Raw genomic sequence first — 20681 nt, 5'->3', positions numbered from 1 at the left:
AACTATACAGCCAACATTGCAGGTGACGAGAGATTGTACTATTAACAATGTCTACCAATTTTAAAACGTTGAATTTCTAGAAAAAAAACTGAAATGATTGTGGAATTAAGAAAGCATAAAGACCAGCTACAGTGATTCAGAGAAACAAGCCAACCTAATTCTAAACTAGAAACAAGCAGAAGTGAAAGAACAAACAAACAAAAAAACACGAAAAACGTGAATCACATGACAAGAACATTTGAGTAAATGTTCTTAAACCATGATGAGTTGCCCAAATGTTGATCTAGGGGGCAGCTAAGAATGAGGAATAAATACGATTGCCTACATCCAATGATTGACAAGCCTGTTAGTAAAGCCTGCGGTGGACTGGTGGAGTCAAACTGAACTTCCATTTGTTGGCACCAGTAAAAGTTTCTTATATCCTAATAGTTTCTGGGATATTCTGTCCTTGTACAAAATGTGGGATATTCTGTCCTTGCACAAAATATGGGATGTTCTGTCCTTGCACAAAATATGGGATGTTCTGTCCTAGCACAAAATGTGGGATGTTCTGTCCTTGCACAAAATGTGGGATGTTCTGTCCTTGCACAAAATATGGGATATTCTGTCCTTGCACAAAATGTGGGATGTTCTGCCCTTGCAAAAAATATGGGATGTTCTGTCCTAGCACAAAATGTGGGATGTTCTGTCCTTGCACAAAATGTGTGATGTTCTGTTCAAGTCCTTGCACAAAATAAGGGATGCTCTGTTCAAGTCCTAGCACAAAATAAGGGATGTTCTGTTCAAGTCCTTGCACAAAATAAGGGATGCTCTGTTCAAGTCCTTGCACAAAATAAGGGATGCTCTGTTCAAGTCCTAGCACAAAATAAGGGATGTTCTGTTCAAGTCCTAGCACAAAATAAGGGATGTTCTGTTCAAGTCCTAGCACAAAATAAGGGATGTTCTGTTCAAGTCCTAGCACAAAATAAGGGATGTTCTGTTCAAGTCCTTGCACAAAATAAGGGATGCTCTGTTCAAGTCCTAGCACAAAATAAGGGATGTTCTGTTCAAGTCCTAGCACAAAATAAGGGATGTTCTGTTCAAGTCCTAGCACAAAATGTGTGATGTTCTGTTCAAGTCCTTGCACAAAATAAGGGATGTTCTGTTCAAGTCCTTGCACAAAATAAGGGATGTTCTGTTCAAGTCCTTGCACAAAATAAGGGATGTTCTGTTCAAGTCCTTGCACAAAATAAGGGATGCTCTGTTCAAGTCCTAGCACAAAATAAGGGATGTTCTGTTCAAGTCCTAGCACAAAATAAGGGATGTTCTGTTCAAGTCCTAGCACAAAATAAGGGATGTTCTGTTCAAGTCCTAGCACAAAATAAGGGATGTTCTGTTCAAGTCCTAGCACAAAATAAGGGATGTTCTGTTCAAGTCCTAGCACAAAATAAGGGATGTTCTGTACAAGTCCTAGCACAAAATAAGGGATGTTCTGTACAAGTCCTAGCACAAAATAAGGGATGTTCTGTACAAGTCCTAGCACAAAATAAGGGATGTTCTGTTCAAGTCCTAGCACAAAATAAGGGATGTTCTGTACAAGTCCTAGCACAAAATAAGGGATGTTCTGTACAAGTCCTAGCACAAAATAAGGGATGTTCTGTACAAGTCCTAGCACAAAATAAGGGATGTTCTGTACAAGTCCTAGCACAAAATAAGGGATGTTCTGTTCAAGTCCTAGCACAAAATAAGGGATGTTCTGTACAAGTCCTAGCACAAAATAAGGGATGTTCTGTTCAAGTCCTAGCACAAAATGAGGGATGTTCTGTACAAGTCCTAGCACAAAATAAGGGATGTTCTGTTCAAGTCCTAGAAAAACAGCACTAAAGGGTAGCATCTGTTACCGGAGCGACATCTGTAGGTACTTTGGCAAGAAACATCATCTGCTCGCATGGCTAACACTAGTCAAAAGACTTTTAGTTTAATCTGTCCATTGATATATTGTCTCATCAATTGATATTCAGTACTATTACTAAACACATTAAGCTAAACACTATTTAGTTTACTCTAGAAATGTAAATTGCTTCAATTAAAAAAACGAGGTGATATGTATCAGCAAACTGATACAGAATTATATTGACTGTGTTCCCATTAAATGTGTAATACAGTGCTAAATCATGGAGCTATGGAACCTATTTACAAATGTTTTAGTCCATCTCAAGCTGATCTGAACAGATCTTGGATTTCAGTTTGTGTTTTAAATTTATTTCCAGAAACATTTCTTCCCAACACGAGCAACGCAATTCAAACACGAAGCAGAGGAGTTGAAGAATGAAACACGAGAAGAACTGGCGCTGAGTTGAAAGGAATTGTCTGCCGCACTACTAGCCATGCTGTTTTGAGACGTTTCGGCGCGGTAGGAGGGTGCTACTGCTGAGAGCTTTGAGTTGATCTCAGAGAACCCAGAAAGCCTGTCCACAGGAAGTGTCTATGCTAACACCTGATGCTCTGGTCACACTGATCAATCTACTTAACCACCACACAAGTTACTCAGCAGGGAGACACGTGGCATGTTGCGCTAAACTGAGATTAGCCAGTGTTGACCGTTGATCAAGAAGTCAGCCCAAGAGATCAGCCCAAGAGGTCAGCCCAAGAGATCAGCTTTTAGATTATTTTTCCATATTTATCTGACATTGAACATGAGGATGTTTTATCAGTGCATAAACAATCCCAAAGAGGGCAAGAAACTGAAACGTTATAAGTCAACTGTTGAGCAATGAGTGCTGTAGTGAAGCAGAATAGAGTGCCTACAGAATAGAAGCTATCTAGCAGAGAAGTCATACGTGTCTGAAAATAAGTTCATTTGTGTGTTCATAATTGTGTGGGAGTCTAAATGAGCGTGTGCCTGTAAGTAAATAAATATGCGTGTGTGACTAAAGGAGTGTGTTTGACTGAATGTGTGTTTGTATGACTAAATGAATGTGTCATGTGTGTGTTTGACTAAATGAGTGTGTCATGTGTGTGTTTATGTAACTAAATAAATGTGTTTGAATGTGCGTGTGTGATTAAACGAGTGTAAACTAAACGTGTGTGTGTGTGTCAGTTATTTGTTTGTCATTTCATGACCATGCAGACGACAACGTCGAAGGACCCAAAGAGTCCACAAGTAGAGCTCTAGGGGGACTTTGCATGAGTGTTATATCTGCATCGAATAGTTCAGATTATCCGTACAAGTCTCCTTTATCTATGGCACAGTTCTTATGTGGATGATAACAATTCGAGATGTGCTTCTGAAGACATATATTCAACGTTTAGATTTTTGCGATTCAGAATTCCCTGTGTACTACACAGTGTGTGTGGGAATAACTCTAGGCTCAGAGAGAGAGCACCGTGTTGAATACTTGCAGAAGATAAAATGGGTTTAGTGGAGCTAATAGTTTAGACTTTATACAATTTGGTAAGAGATGTCAGTTTAAAAGTAGATAAAGCTATTGCCTAGAAGTAAATGAAATCAAACAACTAGCTTAGTCTACTTATTAATTGCCAAGTCTATCAAAACATTGGTCACTCACCAAACTACGGACAAAGTCAAGTTATAATTTTATTAAAAATTAGTTTTAGTATTATATTTCATATAAACATTAATTCAATTCTATGAAATAAAAAATTACATGATATGTGGACACGTTTTTTATTTAAAAACTAGGGATATATATTTAAGTAATATTTCTCTGTTAACCTGTAATTTTATAAACTATTAGATCAATCACGCCACTATTGATAAAGATATGCATTGACCGGATGACCTGTAATCTTACAAGGCAAGCCACTTACCTTTGTGATAGAAAGAGTCCCAGCTCCGATTCGCTACATTTGGACAGGTCAATGGGGCTAATGGACAGAGACGGGGATACAGGGGAGATAGGGATGGCCGCCAAAGTATTGGTCATAATCATGATGTCCAGCTCCGATGATTTCTCCACACTTAACAGTTAATATCCACCTGGACGTAGACCAAACTGATCCCCACTGGTCAGTCAGTGGACAGATCAAAGAAACAGCTTGATGTAGTATGATAGTCAACTGACACGGTCCACTAGAGTTAGTCCAAGAAAACAAAACTAGATTTGTATTCTGGTTCACATCAAGTTGTAGCAATGTTTCTTTTAGATTCTAGTGTTGATATCAAGTGTCCTAATAAGAGTCACATCCACTATACCCATGGGCTAAGAATTGGAAAGTGTCACCTAAGTACAACAAATACAATTTCCATTACGTTTTAGACAAAACATTTAGTAGTAGACACACAAACTTTCAATTCCACGACGTCTTCTGAAAACAAATTGTAAAAAAAGTATCCACAGATGCCAATAAAATACTTGCTTTTTAAACTGGCCACTAGATCTAGTTTTCAATCAAAACAAACCAATGTACCGTAGCACGTGGACCAGCGACTCAACGCTATAACAAAATAGTTCAAGACCAAAGAAGTCCATTCTAAGCACTTAGATTCTTATCACTAAATAACAAGTCCGTGAGATGGTAAGAACACTAAGCCAGCCATCAAATGTCCTCCAGTGACCACAAACTGGCCTTGAGGTTCAATCCTCCAACTGTTAATGTGTTTGACTTGAGATAAGACTCAACCATTGTTAACCACAATGAGAGATAATTAGTCTTGTCCCCTACAAGGGCAACTCATATAAGGGCTACTAGAGATAGCAAAGAGTTAGTGACGAGTTATCTCTCCTAAGTTCGTGTTCAGACATATTTAAAAATGTCTGTCTAAAAAAACAACTGATATTGCCGTGTATCAAGTCCCAGAGAACGAGACAATTCATGCACGTTTTAGAAGTCTGTTTTATGACACACACAAATACTTTATAAGACTTATATATATTTTATACCTCCGTAGTCCCATGTAGGCACCAGATATTAGATCTAGCTGCTAGTTTAAAGAGTCCAATAATGAAGAAAACTAACTAAACTAGAAAGAATCAAGAGTTTATGCATTTTTGAAGCTGTAAGATATAATTTCAGCAGAGAGAGAGATTGTCTTAGATTGTCTAAACTCACGAGTTTCTTTGCATGTTTGTCACGTGCTTCAACAGTGTGACCTGACAGCTTAATGAAGTTACTAAAGATATGAAGGTATTATTATGTTTTATATTATGTCTTATATGGCGAACATCGATACACTATATGAAGACAGTACAAGTAGTATACGCGTGAACACACATTAATAACACAGAGTTTTAAGCGCCAAGACATGGTGTACAGTACAGTGATGGAGTCGAATGTCAAAGTTCTTTAGTTTGATAAGCAGGAGACTACAGACACAGAACACGAGGAGAAAACATTTGGGAATATCAGAGGTCAGATAGATTGCTGTACAATTGGCTTGAAAGAGAGTCATTTATCTCTACACAATACATAGAAAACTCGGAGAGAAATTATAGTGAAATGAGACTAGACAATAGACAAGTGTATATAGTAGACTGACACTAGATACAGATGATATACATCTACAGTATACAGAGTTTTCTATACCAAACATTTTCATCTATGTATAAGTTTCTCGCATGATAAAGTTTATTAATGATGCAGTATGTCCACATCTTGAGGGAGGCGCAAAGAGAGGAGCCTGGAGGGCAGAATCTGTTGACTGGCCAGTGTGCTCACTTAACAGCAATTGAATTCAAGTGGTCAAGTATTATTGACAGATATTTCAAATCAAATGTAATTTAGACCTATATTAGACATGTTGGGCCCTATTTATTAACTGGCATCTTTGGTCATTGGAATGACAAAAAGCTGACTTTACGAATGGTGAGATTTTGAAAATATTATTCTAGACTCATTTAGTAAATAAACTATTTATAATTGAAAAAATAAAAGAATATTAGTTAGACGACTTTGATGTGGAACAGAATGCGTTGAAAATGTTACAGAATTAGAAGACCATCATTGATACAAGCAGAAGTCAGTAGCTTCCTCATTCTCTACTTCAACAGATGCAGAACCAGAAAGTGAAGGGGGGCGTAGTAAAAGATCTAAGATTTGGAACTGGTTCAACTTGAAGAGAAGGTCATCTAAAGGTGAACACGTGACTCGAACTAGACCTATCAGACAGGAAGTACACGTTGAACACTTTGAGTAAGGTCAGAAAGTACTTTTAAACACTGAACACAATAGTTCAAGGTCTAAGTACAGTAGCTAACATCAAACACTGAACACAATAGTTCAAGGTCTAAGTACAGTAGCTAACATCAAACACTGAACACAATAGTTCAAGGTCTAAGTACAGTAGCTAACATCAAACACTGAACACAATAGTTCAAGGTCTAAGTACAGTAGCTAACATCAAACACTGAACACAATAGTTCAAGGTCTAAGTACAGTAGCTAACATCAAACACTGAATTCTGGTCTATGATGTATAGACCTAGATCTGCTAACTATTGGATAAATTCATGACTCATGACACAATGATAGAGTCATTGTACTAACAGAAAATTTCACTGAATAATAAAGGTAAATACTGACCATATCCACACCCCCTGATCTCTAATAGAATCAAAGTATAAACACGGTACACTATGTCTACATCTGCATAACGCTGGTCGTGTGCGTGACCTTCTAGCTAGCTGCCAATTTCACTTGTGGCACTGTGGGGACAGTGTAATGGACCTGGTCAGGACATCAGCTGTGGCCAGATCACATGATCTAGGATTAATTCGCATTATTACTTTTTGTAGGAGCGTGCTGAATAAATCAGACTAAATTATCGCCTGGGTTTCTAACACTGCAATAAGACTACATTAAGACTACATTAGGACTACATTTACACGATATTAAAACTGCCTGTAGCCATTTCTCGCCCAACCCGCAAGTAAAATTTTTTTAGTTGAACTAAAATGTTACAAACTCTCTTTGTTCAGAACATTTCAGAAAATAGCCCAGAATATAGACCCAGAAGTCCTAGCGAGAACTGAACTCAATCCTTTCCACAACCTAGTTTCAAGCAAACAATGTCCTCATCTTTAGTGGCAATGTTAAGTATGTGTGTGTGTGTGTGTGTGAAGAATGAAGTTATATATGCTTTATGTAAGTAAGAATTTAAGTAGATAATTAGACAGTCAGAATGACAAAAACAGAAAGGTGCGTGGACAGACAGATAGATTAATAGATAGATCATTGATAGACAGACAGATAGACAGACGGACAGATAGATAGATAGATAGATAGATATCATTTATAATCATTTATCTTCGGAATCAAAGACATTGCCATTATTATTATTAAACTAATTGTTACATCTTGATATGCATTCACAATTATTACTAAAAATCTCCCCCCCCCCCCCAAAAAAAAAAAAAAACAACCGCTATAAATGAACTCTCTAAGCAAGTTGTTTTGGCTTGACCCGCTTCCTTGTGTCCTAGACCTGATCTACAGTGTGCTCGTTGAGGTCGTCTTGGCATACATACAAATCAACAGCTTTTACTTTTTCTATAGCAAGAGAACTCAAAACACCAGAGCGTCCAGACAGTCATTTCTTAGACGCCTACAATTTCTAATACAACACAGACAAAGAGAAACAATGCAGGCTATCAAATAGTCATTTCTTATTGCCAATGCTAAGACAAGGCCAAATATAAAAGTCGAATATAAGAATACTCATGTCTTTCAAAGCGCCATTTCCAGCATGCTTTAAGACAATTTATCAAACAACTTTGCAACTCAGTGAAAGGCATTCATAGACTTGAAACTTTTCTTATCGCTGGAGTTGCCAGATTGAGTTAGTTTTCTTGATTGCAACATCACCCACTGGTCACGTGATTGTATGTTGAGCACTTGCGATTAGATTAGAGACACAATGAAACACTAAGACATAGCAGGTGATTCAACACCAATAATAACTTTAAGATGTATCAACATCATGACTGTTGAGTTTTTGGACAATCTAGATTTATGCCTGGTGTATATTTGAATCACTCAGTGGTTTGTACCTAGGTTTACTGCTCGCAAGTTGGTTATATGCAAGTAATTTAAGAAATGTTTCCATAGGTTTTCTCAACTGGCTACAACTGTCCACGAGATCATTAAGTGACAGGTCCATTCATTTCCTACTGCAAAACATCACAACTACACACATCAGAGCAGACACACTGCTATATAGACTTTATATAGAGAGAGACAGACAGGTTGGATGCTATCCTCGCAACTTACTGGACATCCACCCACATTTCAGACCATCATACATGGCAGCAATCTATGAAAGGATAAAAAGACATACAGACAGACAGACAGACAGATAGATAGATAGATAGATAGATAGATAGATAGATAAGATAGATAGATAGATAGATAGATAGATAGATAGATAGATAGATAGATAGATAAGATAGATAGATAGATAGATAGATAGATAGATAGATAGACATTTAGATAGATAGATAGATAGATAGATAGATAGATAGATAGATAGATAGATAGATAGATAGATAGATAGATAGATAGACAGACAGACAGACAGACAGACAGACAGATAGATAGACAGACAGACAGATAGATAGATAGATAGATAGATAGATAGATAGATAGATAGATAGATAGATAGATAGATAGACATTTAGATAGATAGATAGATAGATAGATAGATAGATAGACAGACAGACAAACAGATAGACAGACAGACAGACAGATAGATAGATAGATAGATAGATAGATAGATAGATAGATAGATAGACATTTAGATAGATAGATAGATAGATAGATAGATAGATAGACATTTAGATAGATAGATAGATAGATAGATAGATAGATAGATAGATAGACATTTAGATAGATAGATAGATAGATAGATAGATAGATAGATAGATAGACATTTAGATAGATAGATAGATAGATAGATAGATAGATAGATAGATAGACATTTAGATAGATAGATAGATAGATAGATAGATAGATAGATAGATAGATAGATAGATAGATAGATAGATAGATAGATAGACATTTAGATAGATAGATAGATAGATAGATAGATAGACATTTAGATAGATAGATAGATAGATAGATAGATAGATAGATAGATAGATAGATAGATAGATAGATAGATAGATAGATAGATAGATAGATAGATTAAAAAAAAACTTGATACGGTAATGTTTGATGGACGACTATTCAAATGTATGAAATCCAATGAGAGACGAAAGTGTGTAAATATTCTCCCCAGACTGAGACGAGCTGGTGTCCATGAAGATTCGGGATCGTATGACAAGGAACACTTTTTTGAAACTTAATGAAAAGTCAAGAGTTGAATTATGCATGAGACTAGAAGATCGCATTATGCATTCATATAGCACAAATTAGAAGCTACGTTTTAAGAGATCAATATCAGTCAATCGATGGTTGGTTGGTTAAGGGTTGTCTCACACTTGTTTATCTTTATTTATATTTACTGGCCACAGGTGCATCAAGCTACTGAATATAGTTCAATATTTAGTCATGTGGAAATTGAGCAGACCATTTCAATAAACTGCACGTAGATGCGGAGGATATAACAAGAATTAAAAACAAAGATAAAACTGTTTTTCACAAGACCTGGCTGTTTCAAAATATGAGGACAAAGCCTTAGTCTTTCAATGGTCTCAATACTTGGGAGCTGCATTACAATGACAAGTTGGATGCTATCCTCGCAACTTACTGGACATCCACCCACATTTCAGACCATCATACATGGCAGCAGCTGGCTCTTTCATTAATTCAATAAATGGTGCGCATTAATCAAAACACACACACGCACCCATTGTTTGACTAACATAGCTCATTTCTAGACACACACATACACACATTGTTTGACTAACACAGCTCATTTCTAGACACACACACACACACTGTCAACGTCAAATAAAAAAGAATGGTTACGGCTAGGTTCTGAACGGACTTAGAAGATCACTAACTCTGGAACTAACTGGTAACTGGTACTAACTTTGCTGGTATGGTAATACTTCACTGGCACAAAGACATAGACTTAATAGACTAATTAAGAAAGCATCGTATATCACTCAAATACAGCTACCATCTCTTGAAGAGCTTTTTAAAGAAAGATGCATTTCCAAAACACTCACGATTCTTTAAGACAACCTGTACCAATTAAACCACTGTTGCATAAGATCTGAACGAAGTGGTCGTCTCCTTTCCATTAAGAATAAAACAGAAAGCTTCAAAAACTCCTGTATCCCACTGTCGGTCAGAGTGTTACTAGATCATTTGTCATCGAGAAGTTCATAGAAGTCAAACTCATAAAGGGCTGGTTGTGAATGTATATGCTTTTCGTGAGTGAATGTTGTTGGAATTATTCATCCATATTGTTTTTGTAAAGTAGTTACGCTGAGGTTGTCAATTGTAGTCAAAAAAAGTTACGCTGAAGTTGTCAATTGTAGTCAAAATGAATTTCCATTTGATTGGATCAATAAAATTATCTTATTTTATCTTATCTTATCTAACAGACTTTGAAGATCACTAACTCTGGAACTAACTGACTTTGAAGATCACTAGCTCTGGAACTAACTGACTTTGAAGAATAATAACTCTGGAACTAACTAACTTTGAAGATCAGTAACTCTGGAACTAACTAACTTTGAAGATCAGTAACTATGGAACTAACAGACTTTGAAGATCACTAACTCTGGAACTAACTGACTTAGAAGACCACTAACTCTGGAACTAACAGACTTTGAAGATCACTAACTCTGGAACTAACTGAGTTAGAAGACCACTAACTCTGTAACTAACAGACTTTGAAGACCACTAACTCTGGAACTAACTGACTAAGAAGACCTCTAACTCTGGAACTAACAGACTTTGAAGACCACTAACTCTTCAACTAACAGACTTTGAAGACCACTAACTCTGGAACTAACTTACTTAGAAGACCACTAACTCTGGAACTAACAGACTTTGAAGACCACTAACTCTGGAACTAACAGACTTTGAAGACCACTAACTCTGGAACTAACTGACTAAGAAGACCACTAACTCTGGAACTAACAGACTTTGAAGACCACTAACTCTTCAACTAACAGACTTTGAAGACCACTAACTCTGGAACTAACTTACTTAGAAGACCACTAACTCTTGAACTAACAGACTTTGAAGACCACTAACTCTGGAACTAACTGACTAAGAAGACCACTAACTCTGGAACTAACTGACTTAGAAGACCACTAACTCTGGAACTAACAGACTTTGAAGATCACTAACTCTGGAACTAACAGCCTTTGAAGACCACTAACTCTGAAGAGAACTGTTTATCTTTGGTTCATTAAGAACTCCAGATAATACAATTGATATGAAAAGATGAGTGATAAGAGGTTGATAGCTTGTTTTGTATCTTAGTATCTTATCTGTACCTTATCTTATTAATTACAAACATTTCTTTAAACAAAAAAGTTATTCTACCCTTACTCGTAATCATGTGTTACGTCACTTTGTATCTTTTTATCTTGTCATTGGGACTTGCTTTTATGACTGAGTATCTTGTAATTATTTTTTATCTTAGTATTTTGTCATTCTAGCTTAGTATCTTGTTATGTTATCTAGTATGTAGTTATGTGAAACACAGCACTCATCTTCGGAATTGAAGACATTGCCATTATCTCGTCATTATGTTTGAATAGTTTTGAGTACGATACTCTTGGAACAGTTCCTGATGTTCTGCTATGATGAAAGAGCTTCCTAAAGTAGGTCACTAGAGACTAAATCATTTCTTTAAGAAAGACTGAAGGGAATGTCCAAGTCGTCTGATCTCGTTGCCACTTCGTCCCCTGAAACCTCCAAGACTGTTGAACGCTTACGTTCCCAGTGACTTTCCAGGCCTCCATGAAGATCAAAGCCTCATGTGTCTGTACAGTATCGTACTCATCACAGCCTACCATCCAGTCTAACAGTGACACTCTTGTTCAGTGATTTGATGGCATGTCAACGTATTGAACCTTCGTGACTACATGACAGAGAGAGTCAAACACTTCCTTGACCTTCAGCACGTCTATACAAGACATTGTCTGAACAATCACAGCAAACAAACGTGTGCACAAACATATGGGTGATCCTGATTGAGCTACACCTAGGCTGACATAGCGTTACTGATGTCTCTGATCCTGATTGAGCTACACCTAAGCTGACAAAGCACTACTGATGTCTCTGATCCTGATTGAGCTACACCTAAGCTGACATAGCGTTACTGATGTCTCTGATCCTGATTGAGCTACACCTAAGCTGACATAGCACTACTGATGTCTCTGATCCTGATTGAGCTACACCTAAGCTGACATAGCACTACTGATGTCTCTGATCCTGATTGAGCTACACCTAAGCTGACATAGTGCTACTGATGTCTCTGATCCTGATTGAGCTACACCTAAGCTGACAAAGCGCTACTGATGTCTCTGATCCTGATTGAGCTACACCTAAGCTGACATAGTGCTACTGATGTCTCTGATCCTGATTGAGCTACACCTAAGCTGACAAAGCGCTACTGATGTCTCTGATCCTGATTGAGCTACACCTAAGCTGACATAGCACTACTGATGTCTCCAGAGAGAGACCTAGTGGAACTACATTTCAAATCTACTTCAGCTGAGACTTTTTGTTTTGCTACACAGGATTGGGTTGGAGAGCACTATTGGTAGTCAGAAAAAGAAGCCCCCCTCCCCCCTATTAAAATATTGACCCAGAAATGTTTTCAAGAAAATGAATCGTGTGCTTTAAGAGATGGACTTTACGACCAATGAAATAGTCCCCACTGGCTAGTGTTGAGAACTTGATCTGTGACAGGAGAAACGACGGGGTGAACTATAAAATCATGGACCGTGACTCTTTCATCCGGTAACGTCAACAAACTTGGTCTCTGACCTCATGTTCAGCAGCCAGGGCTCCTTTACCTCCCCTCTTCTTGATGTTCGACGATTATTGTTCACACCATGGTTAACAATTCACCTCCAATAAGTTTCCATCAAGTTTTTCAACAAAAATTCTAGCCAGACCTCCACGTTGATTGCAGCCTGTAAACAATATCTTTGTTGTACAATGCACATAGAATATTAACAAAGAATAAAACTACAAGTTTTCTGTGCATCCAATGGTGTATTTGCCCTTGGAAAACAAAATGACCCTCTCCCCCCTCCCCATTTTTCCACACAAAAAATAACAACTCTAGCATGAATATCAATTCAAGTCCAGAGCATTGAGGACTAAGGCTCTGTTTGACAAGTTTAACAATCAAAGTTGTATTTCAAACAGGCAGTAATCTAGGTGGTTAGTACAAGCTGTAGGTATCTGAAGAGAATGAAGATGTTTGTGATAGTGTTTCGAAACACTAATCTACATTACAAAGTCAAAGTTAGCCATTTCATTATTCCAGTAGGTCACTTTGAACCGACAGATCCACCTCATTCAGTCCTCTGTTTGTTCTGCCTGTGTATTAACAAATATAGAGACTATGTCAAAAGTGCTTAATTCTATGTGCTTAGTGGTATCACGAGGGCCAGAGGAGAGACTTGATAGTATGCACTGGGTTGTAAGGAAGTCAATAGCAAAATAAATGTTGACACACAAGTGCATGAATGCTGAGTTCTCATTGAATGATTCTATAACTGTCGTTTACTAATATTCATACACCTTCAAAGATATGCATAAATGCTGACACTTAAAAGAATGATTTAGTTATTAATACAAATGTGACATGAACTATTCTATAAAAAGAGAGATCATAATCAAACCTGGACAGAAATTCAAAACTTATTACAGATTCTACAAATACAAAAAGAAAGTCATTGCGATAGTCACTGCAGCAGTCGATAAGAACTTGGACATGAAGACTTCTGTGAACTAAGCATGACGTAATACAAGATTGACCTTAAAGGTTTCTACAACATTCAGCAAGACTTAAAGTCTGTCTTCATGTCTTGGGTGTGTTTATCGGGATGTCAGGTAAGTCTTCATGTTTTGTGTATGTGTGTAGGTCAGGCCAGGTCGTGTCTCCTAACTGATGCACCGATGTAAGTAAGAAAATAGGAGAAAGTGAAGTGCGTCAATCTATATCTGTGTGTGTATTTAAGCTTCATGTGTGTGTGTGTGAATGTGTTTATTAGGTGTGTATGAATGTGTGCAGTTTTATTGATAAGAGAAATGCTGCAGAAGTTGTCAAAAAAGGTTAAGAATGGGGCCAGAAAAAAAAAGCTTTGTTTTGGTAAGATGGCTCCAGTGTAGAAATGAGCTGCAGTCAATTTGAAATAAGCTACGTCTGCCCACAACTCCCCCACACAGTGTTCGTCTACTTGCTTTCATCAGAGAATTGTACTAGAATGAAATGGCCAGAGTCAAGGACACCTTACAGTCTTTACACAACTCAATACTTATTCATACATAACTTACGACATTTCCAAGTCAAAAGTATCCCAATACTAGCAACACAGATCACGATTCAAGCGGAAGTACTAGAACTACTCGGCCTCTCTAGACGTGAACCTTTGATCGAGACACATCAGACAGACATCAAGACCATCACAGATAACACATTTTTAAAGACCATCACAGTTAACAAACCTTTAAAGACCACAATAGCTAACAAACTATCTAACCTAACCTAAACTAACCTATCTGTTTAAAACTTTTTTAGATTAAATGTCATTTTAGCTCTCGTGTTTTTGTTTGTAATGTTGTTACAGCGCCTTGAGCCTACATTTTGTTTGTTAACAGCGCTTTATAAATAAAATTATTATTAATATTATTAACTATTAAAGACCGCAATAGCTAACAAACATTTTAAAGACCGCAGCAATAGCTAACAAACTTAAAACCATCACAGCTAATAAAAGGACTATCACAGATAACGCACTTTTTAAAATTCAAACTTTGTATAGTTTCTTCCTATGTCTCTATGGCTGTAATGGCCTCTTTGTTTCATTCACATTTTTATTAATGTAACGATTTAATGAGAACTCTTTTAGTTCTATCAGATAGATGACATCTGGCTATACATGAGCTAAGACACGACCACGTCACCCGCTAGATTGCACGTTACGTAAAGGACTAGTCCAACTTTCAGTCATAGTTCAACGTTGTACAGAGTGATATTGTGTAAGAGCAGTAGTTGTAATGTACATGGACTATTGCCATAAATAATAGTTCAGTATTAGGAGAAAGTCAAGGGAGAAAGTATAATAGAAGTAATAGCAGCCTTCTTCCAGGCTTATTAAGTCATTTGAATTCATCTCGTTTTCAACTTTTTTTTTTACCTGCAACATTTTTTTTTCTATATTCAATTCACTTTTCACGCACACACACACACATGGTCGTAGTTGGTTAGAACCATTCATCTCTTACATCTACTAGGCTCTAGGGCCCACTAGCTCTGGGGCCCACTAGCCCACTAGCTCTGGGGCCCACTAGCTCTGGGGCCCGTTAGCTCTGACCGCAATATAACAGCTCAGAGTTCCACAGACCATGAAATACTAGTGACATCAATCAGCACGTGACCTAGCCAATGAAGCATGTCTAAGAGCACGACATACAAGACTGATACAATACTACTACTTTGATAAAGCAACAAACTCAAAGACGGTTCATTTTGACATTATCTACAGCCTAGAATGAAACTAAAGAAAGACTGTGGGTAGTCCAGTCCAGTCGTTCATCCTGTAGACATGTGTACATGTATTCAATATCTGCAGAGAGTGTAGGACACGAAGCTATTCATAGAACACAATGACTCAAACTTTCTGCAAGACAACATTTCACAATATTGTGCACCATATCATAGAGCAGCTTGATATTACACTGTGCATCATATCACTTCAACACTCAGCATTATGTCACTTCAACACTCAGCATTATGTCACTTAACTCTGACACTTAAAAGAAGACGAAACTGTTATTCCTTGCGCAACGCCACCTTATTAAAACCAATGTCAACAAAGTCAACTTATAGCATGACACTTCACACATTATATAAAGACACCTCTAAACTATGACATCATGACACCTTTAGTGGTGTGACACCTGTCACTTAATACCTAATAAGTTGTGATCTACTCCACGAATGGTACTCACACTTTAAAACATAGCACTCACGCACAGAAGCACATTGAAATACAAGCAGAAGACAAAACTATAGTCCACTCCATCTACGCAGGCTTGGTCTTCTCACTTTCTGGGGTTTTATGCACAAATGTGAGCCAATAAGCTGGGTTTTATTTCCATATGATAAGAACAATATGTTGGAAGGCCAAACAAAGCACGAGGTCACAGGTTTCCCTTGTGTACGCAGTGCCAAACACTTGTGTCGCAGTCTGATGCTAGTGCTAGCCATGCGTGGTAAGCGGAGAGGGTGGGTAGGCTCAGAGATAGTGTACAGCTGATTTCAACCACACAAAAACACATGTTTTTTCCCACAAACAATATCAGTGAAACCAAATGTTTCTAACACTGGTAATCTAAACTTTCAAACGAGTATTCTAGAATTGCCTTTTACTACATACAATTCTGGATCAGATAGGAGAAGATAATTTCTTGCCTTCGTATCTGAAGTAATAAATAGTCAAAACAAATGCATGTTTTGCTTGGACACAAGTGCGGTGGTAACCTAACTAAATGTTCCACAGTGCAAGACTTTGAAGGGGAAGTTATTCTGATGTTACATCTGCGCCTTGACTACACTAGCGGATATACCCACTCTGTAGAACTGTATAAATCTTATAAATTTTTAAAAATCTCATCATTAATTCTCCCACTTGGAGTGGACGAAAACATACGAATTTTAGACCTGTTATTACTTCCCTTTGGTCTACAACTAAGATACTTTCGTGATCAAAATCACAGCGGGTAAATTTACCTAAACTTTTTTTTTTAATTCATAGTATCAACCCTATATGTTTGACATACGATATCACTCTGTACAACGTTGAACTATGACTGAAAGTTGGACTAGTCCTTTACGTAACGTGCAATCTAGCGGGTGACGTGGTCGTGTCTTAGCTCATGTATAGCCAGATGTCATCTATCTGATAGAACTAAAAGAGTTCTCATTAAATCGTTACATTAATATAGGTGTGAATGAAGCAAAGAGGCCATTACAGCCATAGAGACATAGGAAGACACTATACAAAGTTTGAATTTTAAAAAGTGCGTTATCTGTGATAGTCCTTTTATTAGCTGTGATAGTCCTTTTATTAGCTGTGATAGTATTTAGTATATTTCCGTTTCTAAGCGCTTTACTTTTGATGTTGAATGTCCTCATATAGAAATAATGGGCGAGATCGTTCTGACCATGCCCAGGCTTTCATCTCACTTATTGTGCGAGATCGTTCTGACCATGCCCAGGCTTTCATCTCACTTATTGTGCGAGATCGTTCTGACCATGCCCAGGCTTTCATCTCACTTATTGTGCGAGATCGTTCTGACCATGCCCAGGCTTTCATCTCACTTATTGGGCAAGATCGTTCTGACCATGCCCAGGCTTTCATCTCACTTATTGTGCGAGATCTAGTCGTACTACGACTGTAGGAGGCCAACAATAAATAATGCACGATTAACTCGGTAGAGCTTGAGACTGAATCTGAGGGTCAACGGTTCAAGTTCCTAATCACGCGTTGCCTTTTTATTTTAATTAGTGTTTCTCGCACAATTAAATTTTAAACAATTCGATGTACATAAGAATTGAAACTAAATGTATAACCTCGATCGTAAGATGATTTTTAACACTTGATTAAAATATTGATGATGTTTGAAAAAATCTGATAGACTTTCAAATATTTCGATTAAAAAAGTAAAAAAATATTTGTTATATGTAGGACTATTTGTGTGTATGTGGGGGGGGGGTAATAGAATGCCCACGCAAAGTGTTTGGGAGGTTCATAAAGTGAGACGTGTCAATTAGAAGCAACAATTCAAGATTTTTAAGGGGCGAGTCGAAAAATGGTGGGGGATAGAAAAGTGAGAATAGAATTCACTAGCCAGCAGTGAGTATGTTGGAGAGGCTGTTTCTAGTATTATAGTGTTAGTAGTTATGTTTGAGAGGCTGTTTCTAGCATTATAGTGTTAGTAGTTATGTTTGAGAGGCTGTTTCTAGTATTATAGTGTTAGTAGTAAGAAACAAGAATAACATTGGACAAGAACAAAGCTTTTACTATTAAGTGTCATCAATTAGTTGGCATTCGTCGTGTAGTTACATTTGTAATAGATCTAGACTAGAGTCCATTGGACATTTTTGTACTTTGGAAATTAGAACCGTCAAACTAGAGTTTTCCGCATGTGGCCAACGAGCTTTTAATTCTTTTCTCAGCGATATACATCAACTGTTAAATTTCTGGGAAAATTGTTAGAGAGCCATTTTTGAGATCAGCGTCCGCCCACCCACCCAGGTTACTCCATGAAGGAGTGACTTGAATAGAGGTATTTTTAAAACAATACACTCATATGGGGTAAAATACTTGATAGATAAAGTACTGCTCATATTTTCTTTTCCCCTCTCGTGTTTATTGTCTTCTAGAAGTATGACCTGTTGGATCCCAACTCTTCTTCATTGTGTACATCATTGGTTTCTCAATCAGTTTCATTGTGTACATCATTGGTGTCTCAATCAGTTTCATTGTGTACATCATTGGTGTCTCAATCAGTTTCATTGACAACTTAATGACCTGCTTTCAATTGAAACAAAATACATCTGCAAAATGTATAAAGCGTGAAGGCAAAATGGACGCGGGCTCCAAATACTTGGTCTGTCAAGAGAAGACACAGCGACTACAAATACTTGGTCTGTCAAGAGAAGACACAGCGACTACAAATACTTGGTCTGTCAAGAGAAGACACAGCGACTACAAATACTTGGTCTGTCAAGAGAAGACACAGCGACTACAAATATCGCCCATTGTGTCGAGATGTCTGATTATAATTTTACATCACAAAAGCTGAAAGAAATCAAAGGGGCGCTTCATTCAAACATTTTCTCCGTATTAAAAAGTGAGTCCGTGTCAGAAAAAACGTGTGTTGGTATCATTTCAAAGCAAAGTAAATGTTGACTTGATTCAATGGGAATGTTTCAATGTGTTATGTGTTTGAGCGCTTCATACAAAGGTGCAGTTTCTAATATACAGGCCTTAACCTTTACATGAGCTTTTTAGAGGACTTAGTCATTGACACACATGGACACACTCCACTTAGTGGTTTAGTTAGATACATTTATTCCTTTAGTTGGACACAGTTCACTTAGAAGATTCGTTAGATCTATAAACCAAAAGTTTTTACACAGTTCTCTTATTAAGTTTACCTATTACCTTAATCGGACATACTTCATTGGAAATATTAGATAGTTCTCCTTTGTAGTTTGTACCATCGCAGATTTTATATTAATGACTGGATTGGTTGACTTGATATTCAGATAAGCTTTGTGAACTTTATTTGCTAACTTTATATTCTCTGATTGACATTATTTCTTTTGAACGCTATTGCATGGACCTGCTCGTTGAACCTGGCCATGCTCTGAGTCTGCCGCCATTCAACCGTTACAGTTACGTTGTCAAGAAATTTTTGTGTTTTTTTCATGACAATTATTTACATATTGTAATGGAGCATCAAATGTCATAGAATTGAGATTTACGTATCACATGGATTGTCTCCGACCTTGACATTAAGAACCGTCTACGAACAATGTTCAATTGTAGGCCAGAGTAGACGTGTCTTGCAACGAACAGGAGGTTGCTGACGTCATTGCAACATTTTTTTTGGTTGCTGAGGGTTATGTAAATAACATAATTTAAAATAGGTCATCTCACGAAATCTATAAAGTAGGTCCTATTTCAAAAGTAGGTTATACATGGTGTAGAAATGTTTTAGACAATAAAAAAAAAACATTTAAAAAAGTTTTTTTTTCAAAGATAATTCCTCCTATATAAAGTTGATGGCTCTTTGTAAAAACTAAAAACCACTGTCTTAATAACTCATGAAGGGGAGAGAAAAAAGGAACATTTTTACCACGCCACAATTCTCTCCCCCCCCCCCCCCCCACTCCCCGAGAAAAAATCCTGGTTAAACGGTTAAGCAAAAATCTACTTATAATATTTAAAATTCTAGCGGCAACATTTAAAGACAGTAGTCTAGACTAGACTACTGGATCTAGACATATGGTCTAGAACAGTGATTCCCAAAGTGGTCTATATAGACCCCCAGGGGTCTACGAAGACTTCCAAGGGGTCTATGAAAGGGAAAAAACAAATTGGGGGTCTATGAGATATCCACGGGGGTCTACGATAATAGATTTCATTTAAGCATGTCGTGACTTTAATTTTAACATCAAATTAATGTAATTCTTTCATACATTAATATATGATTTGTACCTTAGTTAATCCTTTAAATATCTATCCTTTTATTCAAACGAAAAATTGTATCTAATTTAATTACTTATTTAAATAGCTTCATTTTGTCTACGTGCAACCAATGTTTAACAAAAAGAATGTAGACTGTACAGCGTTGATTATTTAAAATTGGTATTTATTTCTTCCTTGTCATACTAGTGGTTGCCTAAGTGCCTCTTTATACCGATATGAAATCAATTATACTGGAGGATCATTTGAGACAATGCCTGCACACTGACAAAATAGATAAAGATTTGAAAAACCTTCGAACACTCTAAGATCAGAATAGACC

The 20681-nt window shown here is 37.2% G+C and overlaps 1 protein-coding gene across 7 annotated transcripts in view; it reads right to left on the bottom strand.

Annotated features, from left to right (window-relative positions):
- LOC106066399 (receptor-transporting protein 4-like) overlaps positions 1 to 20681 on the bottom strand; it is a 111955-nt gene that overhangs the window by 27178 nt on the left and 64096 nt on the right. The window contains exons 1-2 of one of the 7 annotated variants that reach the window (XM_056009118.1): positions 16055 to 16290; positions 3811 to 4223 (exon numbers count right to left, since the gene is read on the bottom strand). The exons of 2 other annotated variants lie outside the window; for them this stretch is intronic. In XM_056009118.1, the coding sequence (XP_055865093.1) occupies positions 3811 to 3932 (122 nt within the window). In that variant the 5' untranslated portion in view covers positions 3933 to 4223; positions 16055 to 16290. Of the gene's footprint in view, positions 1 to 3810; positions 4309 to 6521; positions 6652 to 16054; positions 16291 to 20681 lie in introns of those variants that run through there. 4 more of the 7 variants (XM_056009116.1, XM_056009114.1, XM_056009119.1 and 1 more) reach the window with 4 other exon arrangements.

Source organism: Biomphalaria glabrata, chromosome 13, assembly GCF_947242115.1.
Source record: "Biomphalaria glabrata chromosome 13, xgBioGlab47.1, whole genome shotgun sequence".
NCBI lineage: Eukaryota > Metazoa > Mollusca > Gastropoda > Planorbidae > Biomphalaria > Biomphalaria glabrata.
This window is presented reverse-complemented; position numbering and strand designations above follow the sequence as displayed.